At 41.7% G+C, this 21,068-nt stretch overlaps 1 protein-coding gene across 1 annotated transcript in view; it reads left to right on the top strand.

The window, feature by feature from the left end:
* cep162 (centrosomal protein 162) overlaps window positions 1–14,506 on the top strand; it is a 135,263-nt gene extending 120,757 nt beyond the window's left edge. The window contains exons 25-26 of the mRNA XM_078212451.1: window positions 8,651–8,785; window positions 12,670–14,506. Coding sequence (XP_078068577.1) covers window positions 8,651–8,785; window positions 12,670–12,885 — 351 coding nt within the window. The 3' untranslated portion in view covers window positions 12,886–14,506. The remainder of the gene's footprint in view (window positions 1–8,650; window positions 8,786–12,669) is intronic.
* The last annotated feature ends 6,562 nt before the right edge of the window (window positions 14,507–21,068 follow it).

The raw sequence follows: 21,068 nt of genomic DNA, 5'->3' as shown, positions 1-21,068 counted from the left end.
TGTTCTGTGCTGTACTGTTCTATGTTCTATTCCCTTTCTTAAACAGAGGAACAACATTCGCCACTCTCCAGTCCTCTGGCACCATCCCCGTGGACAGTGAGGACCCAAAGATCAAAGCCAAAGGCTCTGCAATCTCATTCCTTGCCTCCCAAAGAATCCTAGGATACATTTCATCAGGCCCAGGGGACTTATCGACCTTCAGTTTATTCAAAACTGCTAGTTCATCCTCCCTCCGAACATCTACTTCATCCAGCCTATTAGTCTGTAACACCTTCTCTTCCTCAAAAGCATGGCCCCTCTCCTTGGTGAACACTGAAGAAAAGTATCCATTCTTCACCTCTCCTATGTCTACTGACTTCATACACAAGTTCCCACTACTGTCCTTGACCAGCCCTAACCTCACCCTGGTCATTCTTTTATTCCTCACATAAGAGTAAAAAACCTTGGGGTTTTCCTTGATCCGACCCGCTAAGGGCTTCTCATGCCCCCTCCTAGCTCTCGAGACTAAGCCCCTTTTTCAGCTCATTCCTTGCTAACTTGTAACCCTCAATCGAGCCATCTGAACCTTGTTTCCTCATCCCTACATAAGCTTCCCTCTTCCTTTTTACAAGACATTCCACCTCTTTTGTGAACCATGGTTCCTTCACTCGGTCATTTCCTCCCTGCCTGACAGGGACATACCTATCAAGGGCACGCAGTATTTGTTCCTTGAAAAAGTTCCACTTTTCATTAGTGCTGTAGTCAGTAGCAAAGCTTGGTTCTGAAAACAATAGCTTGATTTCCCTGACAATTTCCTTAGGGAAAGAAATCTGCCATCCTTACCTGTTCTGACCTACATGTGGCTCCAGAGACACAGCAATTTGGTTGACTCAGAAATACACTTAGTTCATGGGCAATCAGGCAATAAATGTTGGCCCAGCCAGCAACACCCACTCCCTGAACAAATAAAAACAAAAATTGAATTAAAGAAATTGTGTCAGTTAGGCGATCTTGCGCACAGAGACAGTTGTGTGTTTGAAGGAAGTAATGGGGATTGGGTTTTGTCATCGTGCCATCAGAGAGTGGAGCAAGAGTATTCCTCCAAACCCCACAAGGAAAATCTAACCTCTGCTGCCCTGAACTCAACCGCTCTTCAGCCTGTAAAATCCTGCCCACGCCCACCCTCTCCCACTTATGACTCAATTGATTACCTGGGACTACCTAAAACAAGAGGTCACAGGTATAGATTGAGAGATGGTAGATTTAAAACTGAGATGAGGAGGAATTACTTCTCGCACAGGGTGGTGAATTTGTGGAACTCGCTGCCCCAAAAGCGAGGTGCAGTCTGGATTATTAAATGGTTTCAAGAAGGAGATAGATATGTTTTTGATTTTAAAACAACGGGTTAAAGGGATATGGGAATAGGTGGGGAGGTGGATTTGAGACCAGGGAGAGATCAGCCATGATCTGATTGAATGGTGGAGCAGGCTCAAAGGGCTGAATTTGCCTACTTCTGCTCCTAATTCCTATGTTCCCCATATCCCTCTTTCCTTTTTTATTAAAAATATGTCTGACCCCCTCTTGAAACCATTCAACGATTCAGACTCCACTGCTCAATGGGTCAGCAAGTACACGAATTCCCTCTCTGAGAAGTAGTCCCTCCTCATGTCAGTTTTAAATCTACCACCTCACAACCTAGACCTCTTGTTCTAGATTGCCTCATAAGAGGAAACATTTGGTCTACATTTACTTTATCAATCCCCTCTAAAATTTTATTTACCTTGATCAGATTCCTTCTCATCCTTCTAAACTCCAGCGAGTACAAGCTCAAACTGGTTAACCTCTCCTCATACGTCAACCCCTTCATCACCGGAATCAATCTGGTGAACCTCCCCTGAACTGCCTCCAATGCAACCACATCCTTCATCAAATAAGGAGGCCAAACTGGACACACTACTCCAGATGTGGTCTCACTAACACCCTATACAATTGCAACAACACTTCTCTACTTTTATACTCCAGTCCTTTTGCAATAAATGCCAACACCCCATTTGCCTTTTTTATTACGTGCTGCACCTGCATACCGATTTTCTGCGATTCATAAACATTGACATCCAGATCCCTCTGCCTGGATGCATTTTAAATCTGCTTTCCATTTAGGTAATAATTTGCCTTTCTATTTTTTCTGCCAAAATGGATAACTTCACACTTATCCACATTAAACTCCATCTGTCAAATTTTGGCCCATTCTCCTAGCCTATTTATATCCGTCTGTAGAATCTTTACATCCTCTTCACTGCCTGCTTTCCTACATATTTTAATATCATCTGCAAATTTTGCTGTGTTACGGTCTGTCCCTGCTTGCAGATTATTTATATAGATTATAAACAATTGAGATCCGAGGACTGACCCCTGTGGCACCCCGCTAGTTACATCTCGCCAGTCAGCGAAGGACCCATTTATCCCAACCCTCGGTTTCTGTCAGTCAGCCAATCCTCAATCCAATCTTGTACTCTACCCCCAATCCCCTGCAATCTCACCTTCTGGATCAGTCTTTTATGCAGTACCTTGTCAAACACCTTCTGAAAGTCTAGATATACCACATCCATTGGCTCCCAACTGTCCACCTTGCTGGTTACGTCCTTAAAGAACTCAAGCAAGTAGGGAGGTGGATTTGAGACCAGGGAGAGATCAGCCATGATCTGATTGGATGGCGGAGCAGGCTTGAAGGGCTGAATTGTTTACTTCTGCTCCTAATTCCTACGTTCCTGAATTTTTGTTTTGGCAGGCAGCAGGCTAGCAAGTTGGGCATGAGGCTGGCCCATTAATGTTGACCCGGCCTCCAGTTGAAACATCTGGCTAGACAGACTGACATCCCCATGAAACAGTTCAATTTTGCATCCAGCAGCCATATAAAATATGAAAAAAAATCCATAAGCCTGTGATCCTCAGGAGTCGAAGCCACAATCCTGGTCTATATTCCCAAGTGAGCCTTAGGTTTGGCATTACCCTCTTCTCAATGCACCAACCTTAAAATATCATTTGCAGGGTATGGATGCTATAGGCAAGGCTGTTGCACATACCTGGTTGTCCAGAGAGAGTTGGCGGTATCCTGCCTTCTTGGGCTGTTGCAGTCCATATTGTGAAATTGCTTCTATAATCTCTATAAAGAAAGAAGCGGCATCCAACAATGTTCCTGAGTTGATCTGGAGTTCATTCAACTCAATCTTAGATTTAAGTATAGTTAGTCTATCTGAGGAGATTAGTAATCTATGTTCCATTTTGCCAAGTTAATAGGCATTTCACTTTTTCAATAACAGGTTTTGTAGTGGACTTCCTGTATTGAAAGAGAAATCATTGCAAATATATTAGTGCAAGCTGCTTCATGACGTGATAGCACTCCTGTTTCAAAAGAATATCTTCACCACTGATGCAACACTAGCCAGTTCAATCGCCGACCAGCATTCCTCACTTAATGAATGCCACTAAATTTAGATTCATTTAAGAACATGGGAAGAAGGGTAGGACAGTTAGTCCTTCGAGCCTGTTCTGCTATTCATTGTAATCATGCCTGATGTGCAAGCTGAGTAACTCCACATCCTGCCTTTTCCCCAGAATATACCTTAGTATTTTTAATTAATAACAGTCGGTCAATCTCAGATTTTAAATTAACAATTGGCATTGCCTCAACTGCCATTTGTGGAAGAGATTTCCAAACTTCTGCCACCCTTGTGTGTCAAAGTGTTTTAATTTCATTACTAAAAGACCTGTCTATAAATTTTAGATCATGTCCCCGAGTCTTAGACACCCAAGTAGCATAGGTCTATCTACCCCATCTATTCCCCTGATGTCTTGAAGACTCCAATCCCACCACCCTATGACCATCTAAATTTCAGGAAATGGAAATAGAACATAGAACAGTACAGCACAGAACAGGCCCTTCGGCCCACGATGTTGTGCCGAGCTTTATCTGAAACCAAGATCAAGCTATCCCACTCCCTATCATCGTGGTGTGCTCCATGTGCCTATCCAATAACCGCTTAAATGTTCCTAAAGTGTCTGACTCCACTATCACTGCAGGTAGTCCATTCCACACCCCAACCACTCTCTGCGTAAAGAACCTACCACGGACATCCTTCCTATATCTCCCACCATGAACCCTATAGTTATGCCCCCCTTGTAATAGCTCCATCCACCCGAGGAAATAGTCTTTGAACGTTCACTCTATCTATCCCCTTCATCATTTTATAAACCTCTATTAAGTCTCCCCTCAGCCTCCTCCGCTCCAGAGAGAACAGCCCTAGCTCCCTCAACCTTTCCTCATAAGACCTACCCTCCAAACCAGGCAGCATCCTGGTAAATCTCCTCTGCACTCTTTCCAGCGCTTCCACATCCTTCTTATAGTGAGGTGACCAGAACTGCACACAATATTCCAAATGTGGTCTCACCAAGGTCCTGTACAGTTGCAGCATAACCCCGCGGCTCTTAAACTCCAACCTCCTGTTAATAAAAGCTAACACACTATAGGCCTTCTTCACAGCTCTATCCACTTGAGTGGCAACCTTTAGAGATCTGTGGATACGGACCCCAAGATCTCTCTGTTCCTCCACAGTCTTCAGAACCCTACCTTTGACCCTGTAATCCACATTTAAATTAGTCCTACCAAAATGAATCACCTCACATTTATCAGGGTTAAACTCCATTTGCCATTTTTCAGCCCAGCTTTGCATCCTATCTATGTCTCTTTGCAGCCTACAACAGCCCTCCACCTCATCCACTACTCCACCAATCTTGGTGTCATCAGCAAATTTACTGATCCACCCTTCAGCCCCCTCCTCTAAGTCATTAATAAAAATCACAAAGAGCAGAGGACCAAGCACTGATCCCTGTGGCACTCCGCTAGCAACCTGCCTCCAGTCCGAAAATTTTCCATCCACCACCACCCTCTGTCTTCGATCAGATAAGAAGTTTAACAACACCAGGTTAAAGTCCAACAGGTTTATTTGTTCAGATAGCCAGTTACCTATCCAATCGGCCAACTTTCCCTCTATCCCACACCTCCTTACTTTCATCATAAGCCGACCATGGGGGACCTTATCAAACGCCTTACTAAAATCCATGTATATGACATCAACTGCCCTACCTTCATCAACACACTTAGTTACCTCCTCAAAAAATTCTATCAAATTTGTGAGGCACGACTTGCCCTTCACGAATCCGTGCTGACTATCCCGGATTAATCCGCATCTTTCTAAATGGTCATATATCCCATCCCTTATAGTTTGTGTTATCTCTCCTCACAATATAACCCTTAGGGGGCAACCTCACCAAACAAATTCTAAGTGCTGAACGAGCGTGAAAACATGAGATTTCAGACGTTTTTTCGGCGAGGCCACAATTCAATTTTATGGCAAAAATGATGCAAAATTTGATTCCCACCAGTAGGGGGAGGGGATGTGGCCTAAGTTTGCTGGAAAGCCAGCTGCTCACACCAGAGGACACAAGCGGATATTGCGCCTTCCCCCCCCCCCCCCCCCCCCCCCGATTGCTGGCCCTTTGACCCACAACCACCTGCCCCCAGGCCGGTCGGTCGCAGCTCCCCACCCCACCCCCACTCGGTCGATGACCCCACCAATCGGTGGTTGCAGAGTGCGCAGATCCCCCCGGCCTGGCCTACCTTCCCTTTTGCCCCGCCCCCTCCTCTTACACCCCCCTCAGGTACCGCTCTCTTGGCACTGCCCGGTGGGGGGAGGGCCTCAATGGCCTCCGGTCTGATCGGTGAGGCCACCACATCAGGTCTCCATTGATGTGGACCATACGTGATCCTCGCCTCTGAGTGCTTTCACCAGCAAGGTCTTTCAGGCAAGTGAGGCTGGACAATTGTGTCCCGAAGTCACTAATTATATGGAAATGGGGATTTAAATCTTGAAATCAGCCTTGCACTGGAAATCTGGGGCCGGCAAGATCGCGAGAGGCAAGAAACTCGGTGCGAACCCAATTTTTCATCTCTAGCACGATCTTACAGCCTTGCGCCACCCATCGACTGGCATGATCAGCCTTAGAGTGCAAGGGCGGAATTTACTCTTGTGAGCCCCAATTGAATAAAAAAGAGAACACTGCACGGAATCTCCCCCAGCACGACTGCCTGGCAGTGGCAGGAGGCAGTGCCAGGGTGCTGCCTGGGCATAATCCTCTTCCCCCTGGAGGCTGTACTTAGCTGTGCACCTCTGATGGGTTCTGTTCATCAGGTGCACAATCTATCATAATTTAGGCACACCGTATGCATGGAGAGTCCAATATGGCGGTATGCTGGATATGGATATGCATGATGTGGAGATGCCGGCATTGAACTGGGGTAAACACAGTAAGAAGTTTAACAACACCAGGTTAAAGTCCAACAAGTTTATTTGGTAGCAAAAGCCACACAAGCTTTCGGAGCTCCAAGCCCCTTCTTCAGGTGAGTGGGAATTCTGTTCACAAACAGGGCATATAAAGACACAGACTCAATTTACATGAATAATGGTTGCAATGCGAATACTTACAGCTAATCAAGTCTTTAAGAAACAAAACAACGTGATGCTCTCTCCACTCACGTTGTTTGTATCTTAAAGACTTGATTAGCTGTAAGTATTCGCATTCCAACCATTATTCATGTAAATTGAGTCTGTGTCTTTATATGCCCTGTTTGTGAACAGAATTCCCACTCACCTGAAGAAGGGGCTTGGAGCTCCGAAAGCTTGTGTGGCTTTTGTTACCAAATAAACCTGTTGGACTTTAACCTATTGTTGTTAAACTTCTTACTATGGATATGCAAACAGACTTTTAAAGTCGGGATCCCCATTATTAGTGTGGAGCAGGGGCAATAGCTTTTCAACATTTAGAAATCTCTCCGGTTAGCTCAGTTGGCTGGATGGCTGGTTTGTGATGCAGAGCGATGCCAACAGCACGCGTTCAATTCCCATACCGGCTGAGGTTACTCATGAAGGCCCCACCTCCTCAACATTGCCCCTCGCCTGAGGTGTGGTGATCCTCCAGCAGTCAGTCACCTCTTTCTCTCTCAAAGGGGAGAGCAGCCTATGCTCATCTGGGACTATGGCGACTTCACCTTTTACTGCACCTATGTATTTTGTTAATACTAGCACTGTGTACACCAGTACAACCATAGTTAGTTTTTGTAGGGTCCCTAACATAGAAAAAAATTGTTCTTCCTACTGGTGTATACCTCCTCAGAGTTTTATTTGCGCTTCTTCTGAATACTATTTGCTCTAGCCTTCTCCACAGTGAGGATGCAGATAAGGTGATTGCTTTGCTGAATGCCTCCATTCGGTCCACACGTGTGGGACCATAAACTTCCGGTTGTTTGCCATTTCCGTTCTCCACTCCAGTTTCACTGACAATTCCATCCTAAATTGTGTAAACTGTTCCAATAAAGCATAACACAACCTTAAGGAGCAGCCCTAATAAAACTGTAGTGATTTTGATATCCTTTGCAAGTATCTTTTCGTAGTTCCCATCTGTTTCAATGCATCTTTGCATGTCTCTTGTTTGTACGTCTTTTGTTTTAGTTTATGTCGTCTCTTGTGCCTCTGTCCATCTAATGATTGCATTTTTTAATGTGTAGAGCTCTTTCCCCTTAGTAGTATAGACTAGTTTTGTATTGCAAATGCTTTTTTTCATCACCTCCCATTGGTCTTGCACCTTTTTATCCATGAACAGAATTCCCCAGTTTACTGTACACAACCTCTGTCTTGAGACATTGAAATCAGGCATACCTAAATGTAGAATATGTTTTCCCTTTACATTGTAAAGTACTGCATTGAACTTGGATCGTACTATGATGGCTATTTTAAAATGTTCACGCAAGGTTAGGCAATAAATTAAATCTTAGTTTTAGGTTTATTTAGTAGTGTCACAAATAGGCTTACATTAACACTGCAATATAGTTACTGCAAAAATCCCCGAGTCGCCACGCTCAGGCGCCTGTTTGGGTACACTGAGGGAGAACTTAACATGGCCAATGCAGCTAACCAGCATGTCTTTCGAACTGTGGGAGGAAACCGGAGCACCCGGAGGAAACCCACGCAGACACGGGGAGAACATTCAAACTCCATACAGACAGTGACCCAAACCCAAATGTGCGGGCAGCACAGTGGTTAGCACTGCTGCTTCGATTCCCGGTTTGGGTCACTGTCCGTGTGGAGTTTGCATGTTCTCCCCGTGTCTGCATGGGTTTCCTCCGGGTGCTCCGGTTTCCTCCCACATTCTGAAAGATGTGCTGGTTAGGTGAATTGACCCGAACAGGCGCTGGACTGGTGACTCGGGGAATTTCACAGTAACCACATTGCGGTGTTAATGTAAGCCTTACTTGTGACTAATAAATAGACTTTACTTTAACTTTAAACTGGGAATCAAACCCAGTGCTAGCCACTATGGCGCTCTTAGTTATTACTAATGATGATGGTGAGTCTATTGATGCTGTTGTACATAAAAACTGTCACTTTTGCCTGAGTAGCGATTAGTTCATCTTTCATGTTTCTAGTGTAAGGCATTATATTGAGGTGCATCTTCCCTTCCTTTTTGGGCAGAATCACATGTTCATGCTCTTTATAATAAAGTATATACTTTGTGAAAATGAATTGTGATCTATATTTAATTAAATTTCAATTCCCAGATAACCAAACTTCTGGAAGAACTTAGAGAAGCCAAAGAGAATCACAGTCCAGAGATGAAGCACTTCTTAGCTCTGGAAAGGAAAATTCAGAAGATGGAGCTCAAGTATGCTCAGAGAGAGCAAGAATTCCAACAGGTAATATCTAAACCTTGGCTTTGGACCCTGCTCCACCATACTGTAAGATCATGGCTGATCTACCTGTGGCCTCACTGCACTTTGCTGTCTGCCCCCTTGTAGACTCCATTGTGGATCAAAAATCTGTCCAACTCAGACTTGAATGTGTTCAATAACCACCCCCCCCCCCCCCTCCCCCAGTGCTCTCTGGATAAAAAATTCCAAAGTTTCCCAGCCCTCTGCGAAGAAATTCCTCCTCATTTCTGTCTTAAATGGGAGACTCCTTTTATTGAAATTGTGCCCCCAAGTTCCAGGTTCCTTTCATCATCTGGAAGTTTTAAAGTTTTTTAAAGTTTATTTATTAGTCGCAAGTAAGGCTTACATTAACACTGCAATGAAGTTGCTGTGAAAGTGATTACAGAAATGGAATGAGAAAGTCGGTCATTTTTAATTTTTTAATCAATTAGAATCATAGAATCCTACAGTGCAGAAGGAGGCCATTCGGCCCATCAAGCTTGCACCAGCAACAATCCCACCCGGGCCCTATCTCCGTAACCCCATGTGTTTACCCTGCTAGTCCCCCTGATGCTAAGGGGCAATTTTGAATCGCCAATCAACCTAACCTGCACTCCCTTGGACTGTGGGAGGAAACCAGAGCATCCGGAGGAAACCTATGCAGACACGGGGAGAATGTGCAAACTCAACACAGTCACCCAAGACTAGAATTGAACCGGGGTCCCTGACACTGTGAGGCAGCAGATCTAACCACTGTGCCGCCCATTCACGCATATGACAAAAATTGTTTCAAATATTAACTCAGCACTTTAAACGCCATAGCATACAAGGCTATGGACCAAGTGCTTGGACAATGGGATTAGAATCGATAGGTACTTAATGGCCGGCACAGGCACGATGGCTGAAGGGCCTCTTCCTATGCTGTAAAACTCTCTGACTATCTGTTTTTTTGCCCATTTAGCTGAAAGCTAAATTTCAAATTTCACTTGGAGAATTTTGTGTTCCTATGAGTAAAGCTTGCAATGTGTGAGGGAGGAATACATAATAACAGGAGTAATTTTCACCCTGTTTGGAAGCATAATACTATAATCCATTTGATTAAAAACCAGGCAGAAAACGTGGAAAGGTGAGCTCTGTACGCAAGCAACATATATAAATTATTTAAGAGAAAAATATTTAATTTTCCCTGTGGCTGTGTGGGTTCCCTCCGGGTGTTCCAGTTTCCTCCCACAGTCCAAAGATGTGCAGGTTAGGTGGATCGGCCATGATCAATGCGCAGGGTTATGGGGATAGGCTGGGGGAGTGGGCCTAGGTAGAGTGCTCTGCACTGTAGTGATTCTATGGACTTTTTGTCAATGATTTTAAGTGGTTCTTGATCAATAGTTTTTCTCTATCGACTCGATCACTTCTTCCCTGTTTTGAGAGCAAAGAACAAAGAACAGTACAGCACAGGAAACAGGCCCTTCGGCCCTCCAAGCCTGTGCCGCTCCTTGGTCCAACTAGACCAATCGTTTGTATCCCTCCATTCCCAGGCTGCTCATGTGACTATCTAGGTAAGTCTTAAACAATGTCAGCGTGCCTGCCTCCACCACCCTACTTGGCAGCGCATTCCAGGCCCCCAGCACCCTCTGTGTAAAAAACGTCCCTCTGATGTCTGAGTTATACTTCACCCCTCTCAGCTTGAGCCCGTGACCCCTCGTGATCGTCACCTCCGACCTGGGAAAAAGCTTCCCACTGTTCACCCTATCTATACCCTTCATAATCTTGTATACCTCTATTAGATCTCCCCTCATTCTCCGTCTTTCCAAGGAGAACAACCCCAGTCTACCCAATCTCTCCTCATAGCTAAGACCCTCCATACCAGGCAACATCCTGGTAAACCTTCTCTGCACTCTCTCCAATGCCTCCACGTCCTTCTGGTAGTGCGGCGACCAGAACTGGACGCAGTACTCCAAATGTGGCCTAACCAGCGTTCTATACAGCTGCATCATCAGACTCCAGCTTTTATACTCTATACCCCGTCCTATAAAGGCAAGCATACCATATGCCTTCTTCACCACCTTCTCCACCTGTGTTGCCACCTTCAAGGATTTGTGGACTTGCACACCTAGGTCCCTCTGTGTTTCTATACTCCTGATGACTCTGCCATTTATTGTATAACTCCTCCCTACATTATTTCTTCCAAAATGCATCACTTCGCATTTATCCGGATTAAATTCCATCTGCCACCTCTCCGCCCAATTTTCCAGCCTATCTATATCCTGCTGTATTGCCCGACAATGCTCTTCGCTATCCGCAATTCCAGCCATCTTCGTGTCATCCGCAAACTTGCTGATTACACCAGTTACACCTTCTTCCAAATCATTTATATATATCACAAATAGCAGAGGTCCCAGTACAGAGCCCTGCGGAACACCACTGGTCACAGACCTCCAGCCGGAAAAAGACCCTTCGACCACTACCCTCTGTCTCCTATGGCCAAGCCAGTTCTCCACCCATCTAGCCACTTCTCCTTGTATCCCATGAGCCTTAACCTTCTTAACCAACCTGCCATGTGGGACTTTGTCAAATGCCTTACTGAAATCCATATAGACGACATCCACGGCCCTTCCTTCATCAACCGTTTTTGTCACTTCCTCAAAAAACTCCACCAAATTTGTAAGGCACGACCTCCCTCTTACAAAACCATGCAGTCCTAACTTTTCCAATCTCTCCTCATAACTGAAATGTTTCACCTAAGCATTGTGGTAAACTTCTCTCTGTAACCTTTCTAAATAAAATGTTTACATCTTTCAGTCGTTCATTGTTTTTGTTTGATGAGGTAAAGCATTTTGCAGGCCTGCTTTTTATAATCTTTTTAAACGGAACCTCAGTTATCCTGTATAATAAAGGGCGTTATTCTGAAGAAGATAGAAATTGGCAGATAATAGCTGAGATAAATTGCCTCCCTCACTGCTGCTCCCCCCACTCTCCCCACTCCCTCAGTCCACTCCTGTCCCCTCTCGCAGCGAACCAACAAGATTAGTTAGTCCTTCAACAGCTGGCCAATCAGCTTAGAGCTCTCTCTCATGTACCCATTGTGATTGCAGGCCTAAGGGAGTCAATCCAAACATTTTAAAATGTCCCCGTGTCCACTTTATTTTGTTCTCACTTCTGTATTTCCTTCAAAAGACAGAGTAGCCATTTCAGGAATTTTCTGTCAAAAATGTCTCTCCATCTCACGAAAAGTGATCAGGCAAGTCCCAGGAGATGCTTGCTGATGATTGGGAATGCAAATTACGTGCAGTGCAACGTATTTGATTTCTAAGCCCACACTTAGAATCATAGAATCCCCACAGTGCAGGAGGTTATGATTTGGCCCAATGGGTCTGCACCGACTCTCCAACAGCAGATCCCACCCAGTCCTTTCCATAATCCCATGTATTTACCCCCCTCATCCCCCCTAACCTACACACCTTGGGACACTAAGTGGCAATTTACCATGGCCAATCCAACAAATCTGCTCATCTTTGGACTTGTTTGCAGAATTATAAGGCTGAAATGTTCTGTCCTCGTTCGTGGCTGAAAGTGAATGGAATTTTGGCTGGAAGGCCAAGTTTTCCGTTCTCATTTGTGGAACCTGCCACGGACAAGACTGGAAAATCCCACCCATAATGTTTCATTGTAAGTAAAATACGTCGGTATCAAAATCAAACAATCTTTTGTGCACAAAGCCAATAATACAAAACTGGGCGTTCAGTTGATATTCTTTGTAACCTCTACTCTTTGTCTCTTGATTAATGCTGTTTTCTGCCATGTAGCATCAGTTTGAGTCATCTTTTTTATTAAAGAAGTAATTGTTAAATAATTATCAGGTTTCAGTTGAGCTTTTTTTGTTTAATTTATTACAGTTAATTCAACAAGCTCGACAGAGTGCTGATGCAGAACAAATTCAAGAGATCGAGAAATGGAAGAAACTAGCACAGTTTAAAAACCATGAACTGGAAAATTTCAGAACAGAACTGGACTCTATACTGGATGTCCTCCGTGAACTGCAGAGACAAGGTGTTGTTATTCCAGCTCCTAGCTCCTCAAGACAAAATATCTCATCATTTACTATGAAATAATCCACTTATACTGTTATGGATTCCCTCCCTGGGATGTGTCTTCGTATGTGCAGGCTTTGAAGCTGTGCCGTGATGCTGCTTGTTCGTGAAAGGTTTGTTGTTTGTGCAAAGGTGATAAATTGTTTGAAACAAATGTGCTTACCACAACCTGCTCCTGATTTGTTTTGTTTAAAAACTGCTGGCGACTAAACCTATTATAAGACTATTATTGGAGAACATTTACTTTCTCTTATTCAGGCAGAACCTTCAGCACGTCCTGGTATTTCTTTATATTTTTATTTTTTTTAAGTTATTTCATTTTGGATTTCAAGAATGTACATTTTTCAATTTACAAAGCTTTAATGTTTTTCTTTTAATGAGAAGAGTCCTTCAGAACTTAACTATGACTTTACATTGTTTGAAGTGTATTTATTAGTTTCTTCAACTCATAATAAATCTCAAATCTATTTAATATCATTGTTTTTACCTCATCTTGCACATTAAACACTTGGAATAGAATAGAACTATAGCATGGTTACAGGCCATTGTGTCTGTGCCAACTCCCTGCAAGAGCACCCCCTCCCAACCTTTTCCCAGGCGATCCCCCACCTTTTCCCAGTCCACTCGCCTTTTCCCACTTCCCTTGCCTTTCCCAGTACCTCTCCACCATTTCTTCATAAGCCCTGCAAATTTGTTCTCTTCACAATAGTTGCCCAAAAGCAATAGAAGTTATACCATTTGCAACTATACAAATACCACATGGTTGTTCAAAATATGCTTTGCTATTTTAATCTATTTGTTTTAAATGGGTTATTTTACCTGCAAAAGTATCAGAGAGAATTTATGACTGAAGAGGGAAGGACATCTTCAAAATGGTTACTCATGAATGGGATTGTCCAAACTGAAGGGAAAAGTTCAGATGAGCAAACATGATTTACAAGCACAGTAATAAGCCATTCATCTGTTTACTGTTGAACATATAATTGTTTTGATATGAGGATCTTAACCATCCTTTGGTATGATTTTTAATGGAGTTGGTGCATTATCTTAAGATTATTGCAGTGGAATTTAATTTTTCTTTTGGGCATGCACAACAGTTTGGAAATATTTTTTAAAATGTGCATTTTGGCATGGCAGAACCATATTACTTGATGAACAGATACTGTAGTTCAGTCTTCAATTCCTATTTTTTATTGTCTCTCAGTTAAAGCAGTATTGGTACTTACAACAGTTTATGTGGTATGTCTCAAATGGTAGATAATCTATGCATGTGCATAGATATTCAAAGAACTAAATTTTACAAAGATTCATAACTGTGTTTCAATATTGTTTTGATGGCAATGTTCATAGTAAAATCCAGTGTATGATACGTAACTTGATTTTGTGATTAACAAGGCGGTGAAAGGTTATTGAGGATCGGCAGGAATGTAAAGTTGAGCTTACAATCACTTCAGCTATGATCTTATTGGCAGAGCAGGCTTGAGGGGCCAAGTGGCCTACTCCTAATTTGTATGTTCATTATGTAACAGAAGTTTATATCATAACCAAATAGAGAATGCTTCAGAATAATGGAGCCATGAATTGTTGAGATGCCACACATTAGTGACATCTTCAATTATTAATTAGTTATTAAAAATCTATCAAAACAAGAAAGATGTGTCATGGTTCTTCAAATTGTTGGATGATTTCCTTCTCTGCCATCAGCCTTGCTAAGCTTTATAGAAGTTTGCGCTTGCTATGAGACTTCCCATTGAATTAATGCTTCTTGTTCCCACCACAGCCATTTGAGCTGCAAATTAATATTAATCCTGTAAATGCTGTGATTTACGGTCCTAATATGGCACTTAAACTTGGAAGTGCATTTCAAAGTGAGCACTGAAGCCTTTCGATCTCAGTCCAGCAGGTAGTGAATAGTTTCTGCAGTGGAATTAGGAGCAGGAGTAGGCCATTTGGCCCCTCGAACCTGCTCCACCATTCCAGAAGATCGTGGCTGATCTGATTATGGCTTCAACTTCACATTCCACCTCCCTCAATGACCTTTCACTCCCTTGTTAGTAAAGAGTCTAGCCACCACTGCCTTAAAAATACTCATTGACTTTGCCTCTACTACTCTGTGGGAAAGAGGGTTCCAAAGATTCACAGCCCTCTGAGAGAAATCATTTCTTCTCATCTCATCTCCATCTTAAATGGGAGACCCCCTTCTAATACCCCTGACTTACCTCTATCTCTCTGGAATCCATGTTTTCATCCCAGGGCCTCTTCACAGTCCTAAGAGCGTCCGCTGCTGAGGTCTTGTTTAACAGTGGTTGACTCGTGGAAGTTGGGTAAATGTTAAACTTGTTTTGGGAAAACAAAGCTACAAGATGCTTGGGGCTACATGTGCCCTGTTTAATTGTTTTATTTCATTTACATACCAAACTTCACTCTAGAAAGCCAGTGCGCTCTGTGGATCAAATGGACACTTTAAGTCATGGCATTCAAAACTGGTGACAATTATAAATCGTTCTTCAATGTTCTAATGTTGCATCTTTAAAATGCAACCTGCTTCAACAATGATCAGCAGCTTAATAAGAAACTGCTCGAGGGAGTCTCAATGTGCTAAGAATTTATTTTTCTAAAGCATGCATTACATTTTCACAAACTGGATGAATCAAACTGCGGTTAGAATTTTGGAAAAAGTACAGCATTAAATTTTTAGATGCATGCATTTGTTTTTTTTAAAAGTACAGAAACATTGAAATGAAGCATCAGAAAATGAGGGGTCTTGCACAGCAGTTCAGTATTTATTCTGTTGAGTAAAAAGGTTCAGTACAATTAGCATAATAAATGGTGTCCTGAACTTAAAGTTTGTTGAGATGTGGTGGAGGAAATTATAGCTTTTATTGTGGTGGATGAGTTTTATACATATGTACATACACACACTGTCTATATTCCCATGACTTTGTTCAGATGTAAGATTTATCAGCTCTTGAAGCAAAAATACTAAAATAGTCTTTTCCAATGCCACCCAGCCAACACGATGAAGCAGGAAAAGTTGCACAAGCCTTGTGGAGTGGATTACCAGAGACCAGAGTCTGGACACCATTGGTTAAATATAACGCACAACTAGGGAGGGATCCATCGGGAGTCTCACAATCAACAATCTTAAGTGCAAAAGTAAGAATGCAGGCAAAAGGGCATAAATGCAGTTCATAACATTTTTCTGAGGATGACTGTGGCTCTTTTGCCAAAATTGCAGGATAAGAACAGGTGTATTCTGAAACGTATGTTGTTCGCCCGCAAAATTCTTAAAATATCTTGCATGGGTATTCTGTCTGTCATGTTAGTTTTAAAGATCTTCTGGACAATGAGTGCCCCTGAATTTTGCAATTATTGTTTGGCTATTAAGTGATTTGTGGAAAGGGACGAAGGTCAAAGCGAATACCGAAGACATTCTAAATCGTGACAAGGCACAGGATTTCTTTTGTCATGACACCTACTATGTATAATTATCTTGCATATCCAAAAAAATGAATTATCACTTGAGCAGAAATGTAACTGCACAAAAGACATCCGTTTGAGTTAGATAAAGTGTACCCAGTATCAATCTTCTTCACGCCATAAAAAAGCTGGTTCGGTCATTCATTCATGAAAAAGGCACATAGATATAATGTCATTACAGTATATTAAGCTGCATTGTAAAGCGATTGTCATACTAGGAATAGGATACTTTCACACAGTAAGTAGTGCAGAGAGTCAGTAAGAAGAAACATATATTACCCAGCAATTTTTGCTAAAAAAAAGAATAAGCAAGATAATGAGCTGTCCATAATCACTATCCTATAAGATCGAACAGCCTCCATTTCTGTTATAAAAAGTACTGAATCACAGTAAATTTTCACTAATAGCAAAAATTAAAATGGAGTAGTTATCAGTGTGAAACTGAAGAGCTTTGTTTTGCAATTAACATAATTGTAATTTATAAAATAACACGCCAATAATGGCCTGAGCTGTTTTATAAGGTAGTCGTAAAGATGGATGGAACGTAAAAAATAATCCATCATTGCTGATTAGCTCAAAACATTCATTTGTATCCTTTGACTGACGCCTTGTTAACCATTTCCAAGCAGGTTATGCTATTTTACTGTACTTTGCAATGAAATGAAACAGTATCATTTAAGTTTAGTTGCGTTTTATATAACACCAAGAAAGATTTGAGCCAGCTCCAAGTATTAAGGCCTCTGAACTTTTGAACTTGCACACTACTGAGTTATTTTTGATTAGGTTAATCTCTGCATTGAATCATTTATAATCTTTTAAAATAAGGAATATTTATTGGAGAATTTCTCTCATGGTGATAACTTAAAATAAATCTTTGCAGAAAGAGCAATGGTCCTACTATTTTTTCATCCCATTTCCTCTTGCTTTGTATGTGATCACTAAGTGGTAGGGAGAATTCAGAATTGAAGGAAATAGTAATTGAATTCTTGTGACAAGAAGTATTTGTTGAATCTGACATCATTAAATTACTTCAATTGTGTTGCTCTCTTGTAGTTTCCATACAACCATCCATATTCTGCATTTGTCTGATAACAATGGCCAGAGGTATCACTGAGGTCATCTGGAAGCAGGTAGAATCAGCACGACTTGAAAGACAGATAGCATGCATTAAGGCCTCTAACTAGATCACTTTGCATCATCAGACACTGCAGTGCTGTGTCTCCACAGAATAAAATGCCAACTTCATTTATTTAAAGAGATGCTGCAAAATGTAGGCGTGCAGTTGAAAGCCAAAGGCCTGGTTGGTGCCAGACATAAGACAAAATAAAAATAAAGTCATACTTTAACAAGAATGGTTTCCAGGATTATACACAATGGCCTCACAGGCTTTTTTTGAAAGTTATTTTTGATTAGGTTAATCTCCGCATTGAATCGTTTATAACCTTTTAAAATAAGGAATATTTATTGGAGAATTTCTCTGATGGTGATAACTTAAAATACATGCTTTGCAGAAAGAGCAGTGGTCCTACTATTTTTTAATCCCTTTTCTTCTTGCTTGCAATTTTCTATTTCATGAACATAGGATTTACGAGCCAAACAGTACCAAAATCCATCTAGTTTACCTGATAGTTAGTTGACTGTTCAGATTGCTTCTGGAGAAGTGATAAATCAGATTATTCTTCTGGATATAGATAAATCCAAATTTCAAAAATATTTCCATATAGATTTTTCAGGTTAAAAATGTTTTCAAGTCACGAATTGCCTTTAACAATGGCGCATTTCCTTTAAGATGATGCCAAATTCTAAATGTTTTAACCCATTGTCTCTCCCTTCTGAAATGCATGTAACATATTCTAAGAGTTTGCTAGTCACAATGTCCTTTGCCCAAATGCATCATCCAAAAGGCCATTTTTAATGGACGTGCTTGGGCAGTGACTGCTACTGACTGTTCAGTCGTTGGGATGAAACAGCCCTAAACCCTATTCAATATGTTTATGTGGGCACTCTTCCAGCAACAAGTAATTTGGTTGTAAATATAAATGCCATTCATCGTTGGAAAAAATTATGTAAATTAGATTCAATATAAATATCAGCTATTAATAATGAACAATTTGCTAAATTAAGCCACATGAAACATCTAAACAACCAGATGAACTAACTTTAAAAGTTTTTTTTGCAAAGGAACAAATTGGTGCTGCTACCTACTCAGCAGAAACCTTGGCTGCTCAGCTACAATTTTTGCCTTGAATCATTGTCTAAAATTCCAAAATGCAACTTTAAGTAAGTTACTTAAAAATAAGACATTAAGCTAGTGCTTGATTAGGTGGGCACTAAGTTGTCGGCAGGAAGCCATCAGAGGGCGGAGCAGCAGCACAGAGTGGCTACTCCTAGATCACATTGCCTGGAGGATCACATTGTTCTAGGGTTGCAGTTCACTTTATGTCAAGGGGCCCTTTGAATAAGGTAACACTATTAGAAAGTACTTTTTAAGTGAACTGCTTGGAGATTCTTTTGAGATGTGATAAGGTTCTATATAACAACATTGTTACATTCCAAGTTTTGGCCAAAAATCAAAAAAGACAATGAATGGGGTGAGAAGGGAGCTGAGAAACATCTGAGGGCAAGTGTAACAGACAATCATCCTTTAGACATTGGGATGGCATAAAAATGGATTTGAATGTAAGGTTAAGTATGGAATCATAAATATTCTGAATGTCTACTTTGTCCAAGTATTCACAAGAGAATATGTGAACACGTGCTCTTTCCAAAAAATAAATCAAATTGATGACTTTGATTAATGTTGAAAGTGGCAAAATTGGCACAGTGATAGGAAGATGGATGATTTTCAGAATTCTTTGCAAATGCCACTTTGCGTTCAGTAGTCATTGCAATTTTTGTAAGTGACCTAGACTCAGGATTAAAGATCTAAGGCATAAAGTTTGCCAATTATATGAAATTTGGCAAAGTAGTTGATGATGGTTATAAGCTTCATACTGGCATTGATCAGTTGGCGAGATGGGCAGAGAAGCTTGGCAGATGGAATTAAATGTGGATAAGTGTAAAGTGACCTTTGCGGGGGAACTAATACAGTATGTGATATGAAATTTGGCAAAGTAGTTGATGATGGTTATAAGGTTCAGACTGACATTGACCGAGATGGGCAGAGAAGCATGGCAGACGGAATTAAATGTGGATGTGTAAAATGAACTTTGGTGGGGGGTGTGGGGGGCTATGATAAATACAGTATATGATAAATGGCACAATTTTGAAAAGTATAAAGCAGACAGACCTTGGTGTCCTTAAATCCTTAAAGGTGGTAGGGCAAGTTGAAAAGCTTACCTGGATTTATCAATAGAAAAATAGAATTTAAAAAAAAGCAAAGAGATCATTCTAAAACTTTATAGATCACTGGTTGGAGTCAGCTGGAGTATTGCAAGCAATTTCATGCACAACACTTCAGCAAAATTTATAAAGGCCTTGGACAGGGTGCAATGGAAGTCTACCTGAATGTTAGCAGGGATGAGGGATTTATAAGGGTAGACTGAAAAAGTTACAACTCTTCTCTAACAAATAAGGGTTAAGAGGTGATCGATGGAGATGTTCATGATGATGAGAGGTATTGATAAAGTATTTCCCCAGGCCAATAGGTCATTAAAAGTTTATGGATTCATATAATTGGAAAAGGATTGAGAGGAGATGAGGATAATTTATTTATAGAGTTATCTGGATCACTGGACCTGAAAAGATGATTGAAGCTGATTTCATCAAACAATTTTAAATGGGAGTCAGGCCGCTACTCGAGGCTGTGGAATGTGTAGAGTTAAGGACAAAGAGCAGGATGTGGGACTAATCACAATTATTTTAAGAGCGAGCACAGGGTCAAATGGCCTCCTTCTGAGCTGTAGGTTACTGTGATTCAATGATGACTCTTCTATATACAAGAAATATGTTTTAGACAGAAAAAATGGGCTGTAAACAGGGATAGATGGTTTTTCTCTGTGCTGAGTAGGATTTCTGAGGCAATGACATGAAGTGTAATGAAGGCTTTTTGTCCATATAGAAAAAGCAAGAGGGTAGCCAGGGAGAGGGTTGGCCCACTCAAGGACAGGGGAGGGAATCTATGCATGGAGCCAGAGGAAATGGGCCAGGTATTAAATGAGTACTTCGCGTCAGTATTCACCAAAGAGAAGGACTTGGTGGATGATGAATCTGGGAAAGGGTGTGTAGATAGTTTGACTCATGTTGAGATCAAAAAGGAGGTATTTCTTGTCTATTTCTTGAGAAACATTAAGGTAGACAAGTCCCCAAAATACTGAGAGAGGCAAGGGAGGAAATTGCTGGGGCCTTGAGAGAAATCTTTGCATCCTCACTGGCTACAGGGGAGGTACAGTAACAGTTTTAACAACACTGTTTGAGAGCAAATTTCCGCTCCATCTGACGAAGGAGCAGCGCTCCGAAAGCTAATGGTATTTGCTACCAAATAAACCTGTTGGACTTTAACCCGGTGTTGTTAAAACTGTTACTGTGTTTACCCCAGTCCAACGCCAGCATCTCCACATCATGACTACAGGGGAGGTCCCAGAGGATTGGAGAATAGCCAATTTTGTTCCTTTGTTTAAGAAGGGTAGCAAGAATAATCCAGTTAATTACAGGCCGCTGAACCTTGCATCAGTGGTAGGGAAATTATTGGAGAGAATTCTTCGAGACAGGATTTCCTCCCACTT

Source organism: Mustelus asterias, chromosome 5 (assembly GCF_964213995.1).
Source record: "Mustelus asterias chromosome 5, sMusAst1.hap1.1, whole genome shotgun sequence".
Taxonomy (NCBI): domain Eukaryota; kingdom Metazoa; phylum Chordata; class Chondrichthyes; order Carcharhiniformes; family Triakidae; genus Mustelus; species Mustelus asterias.
Note: the sequence above shows the minus strand (reverse complement) of the source record. Positions and strands in the feature narration are given on the sequence as shown.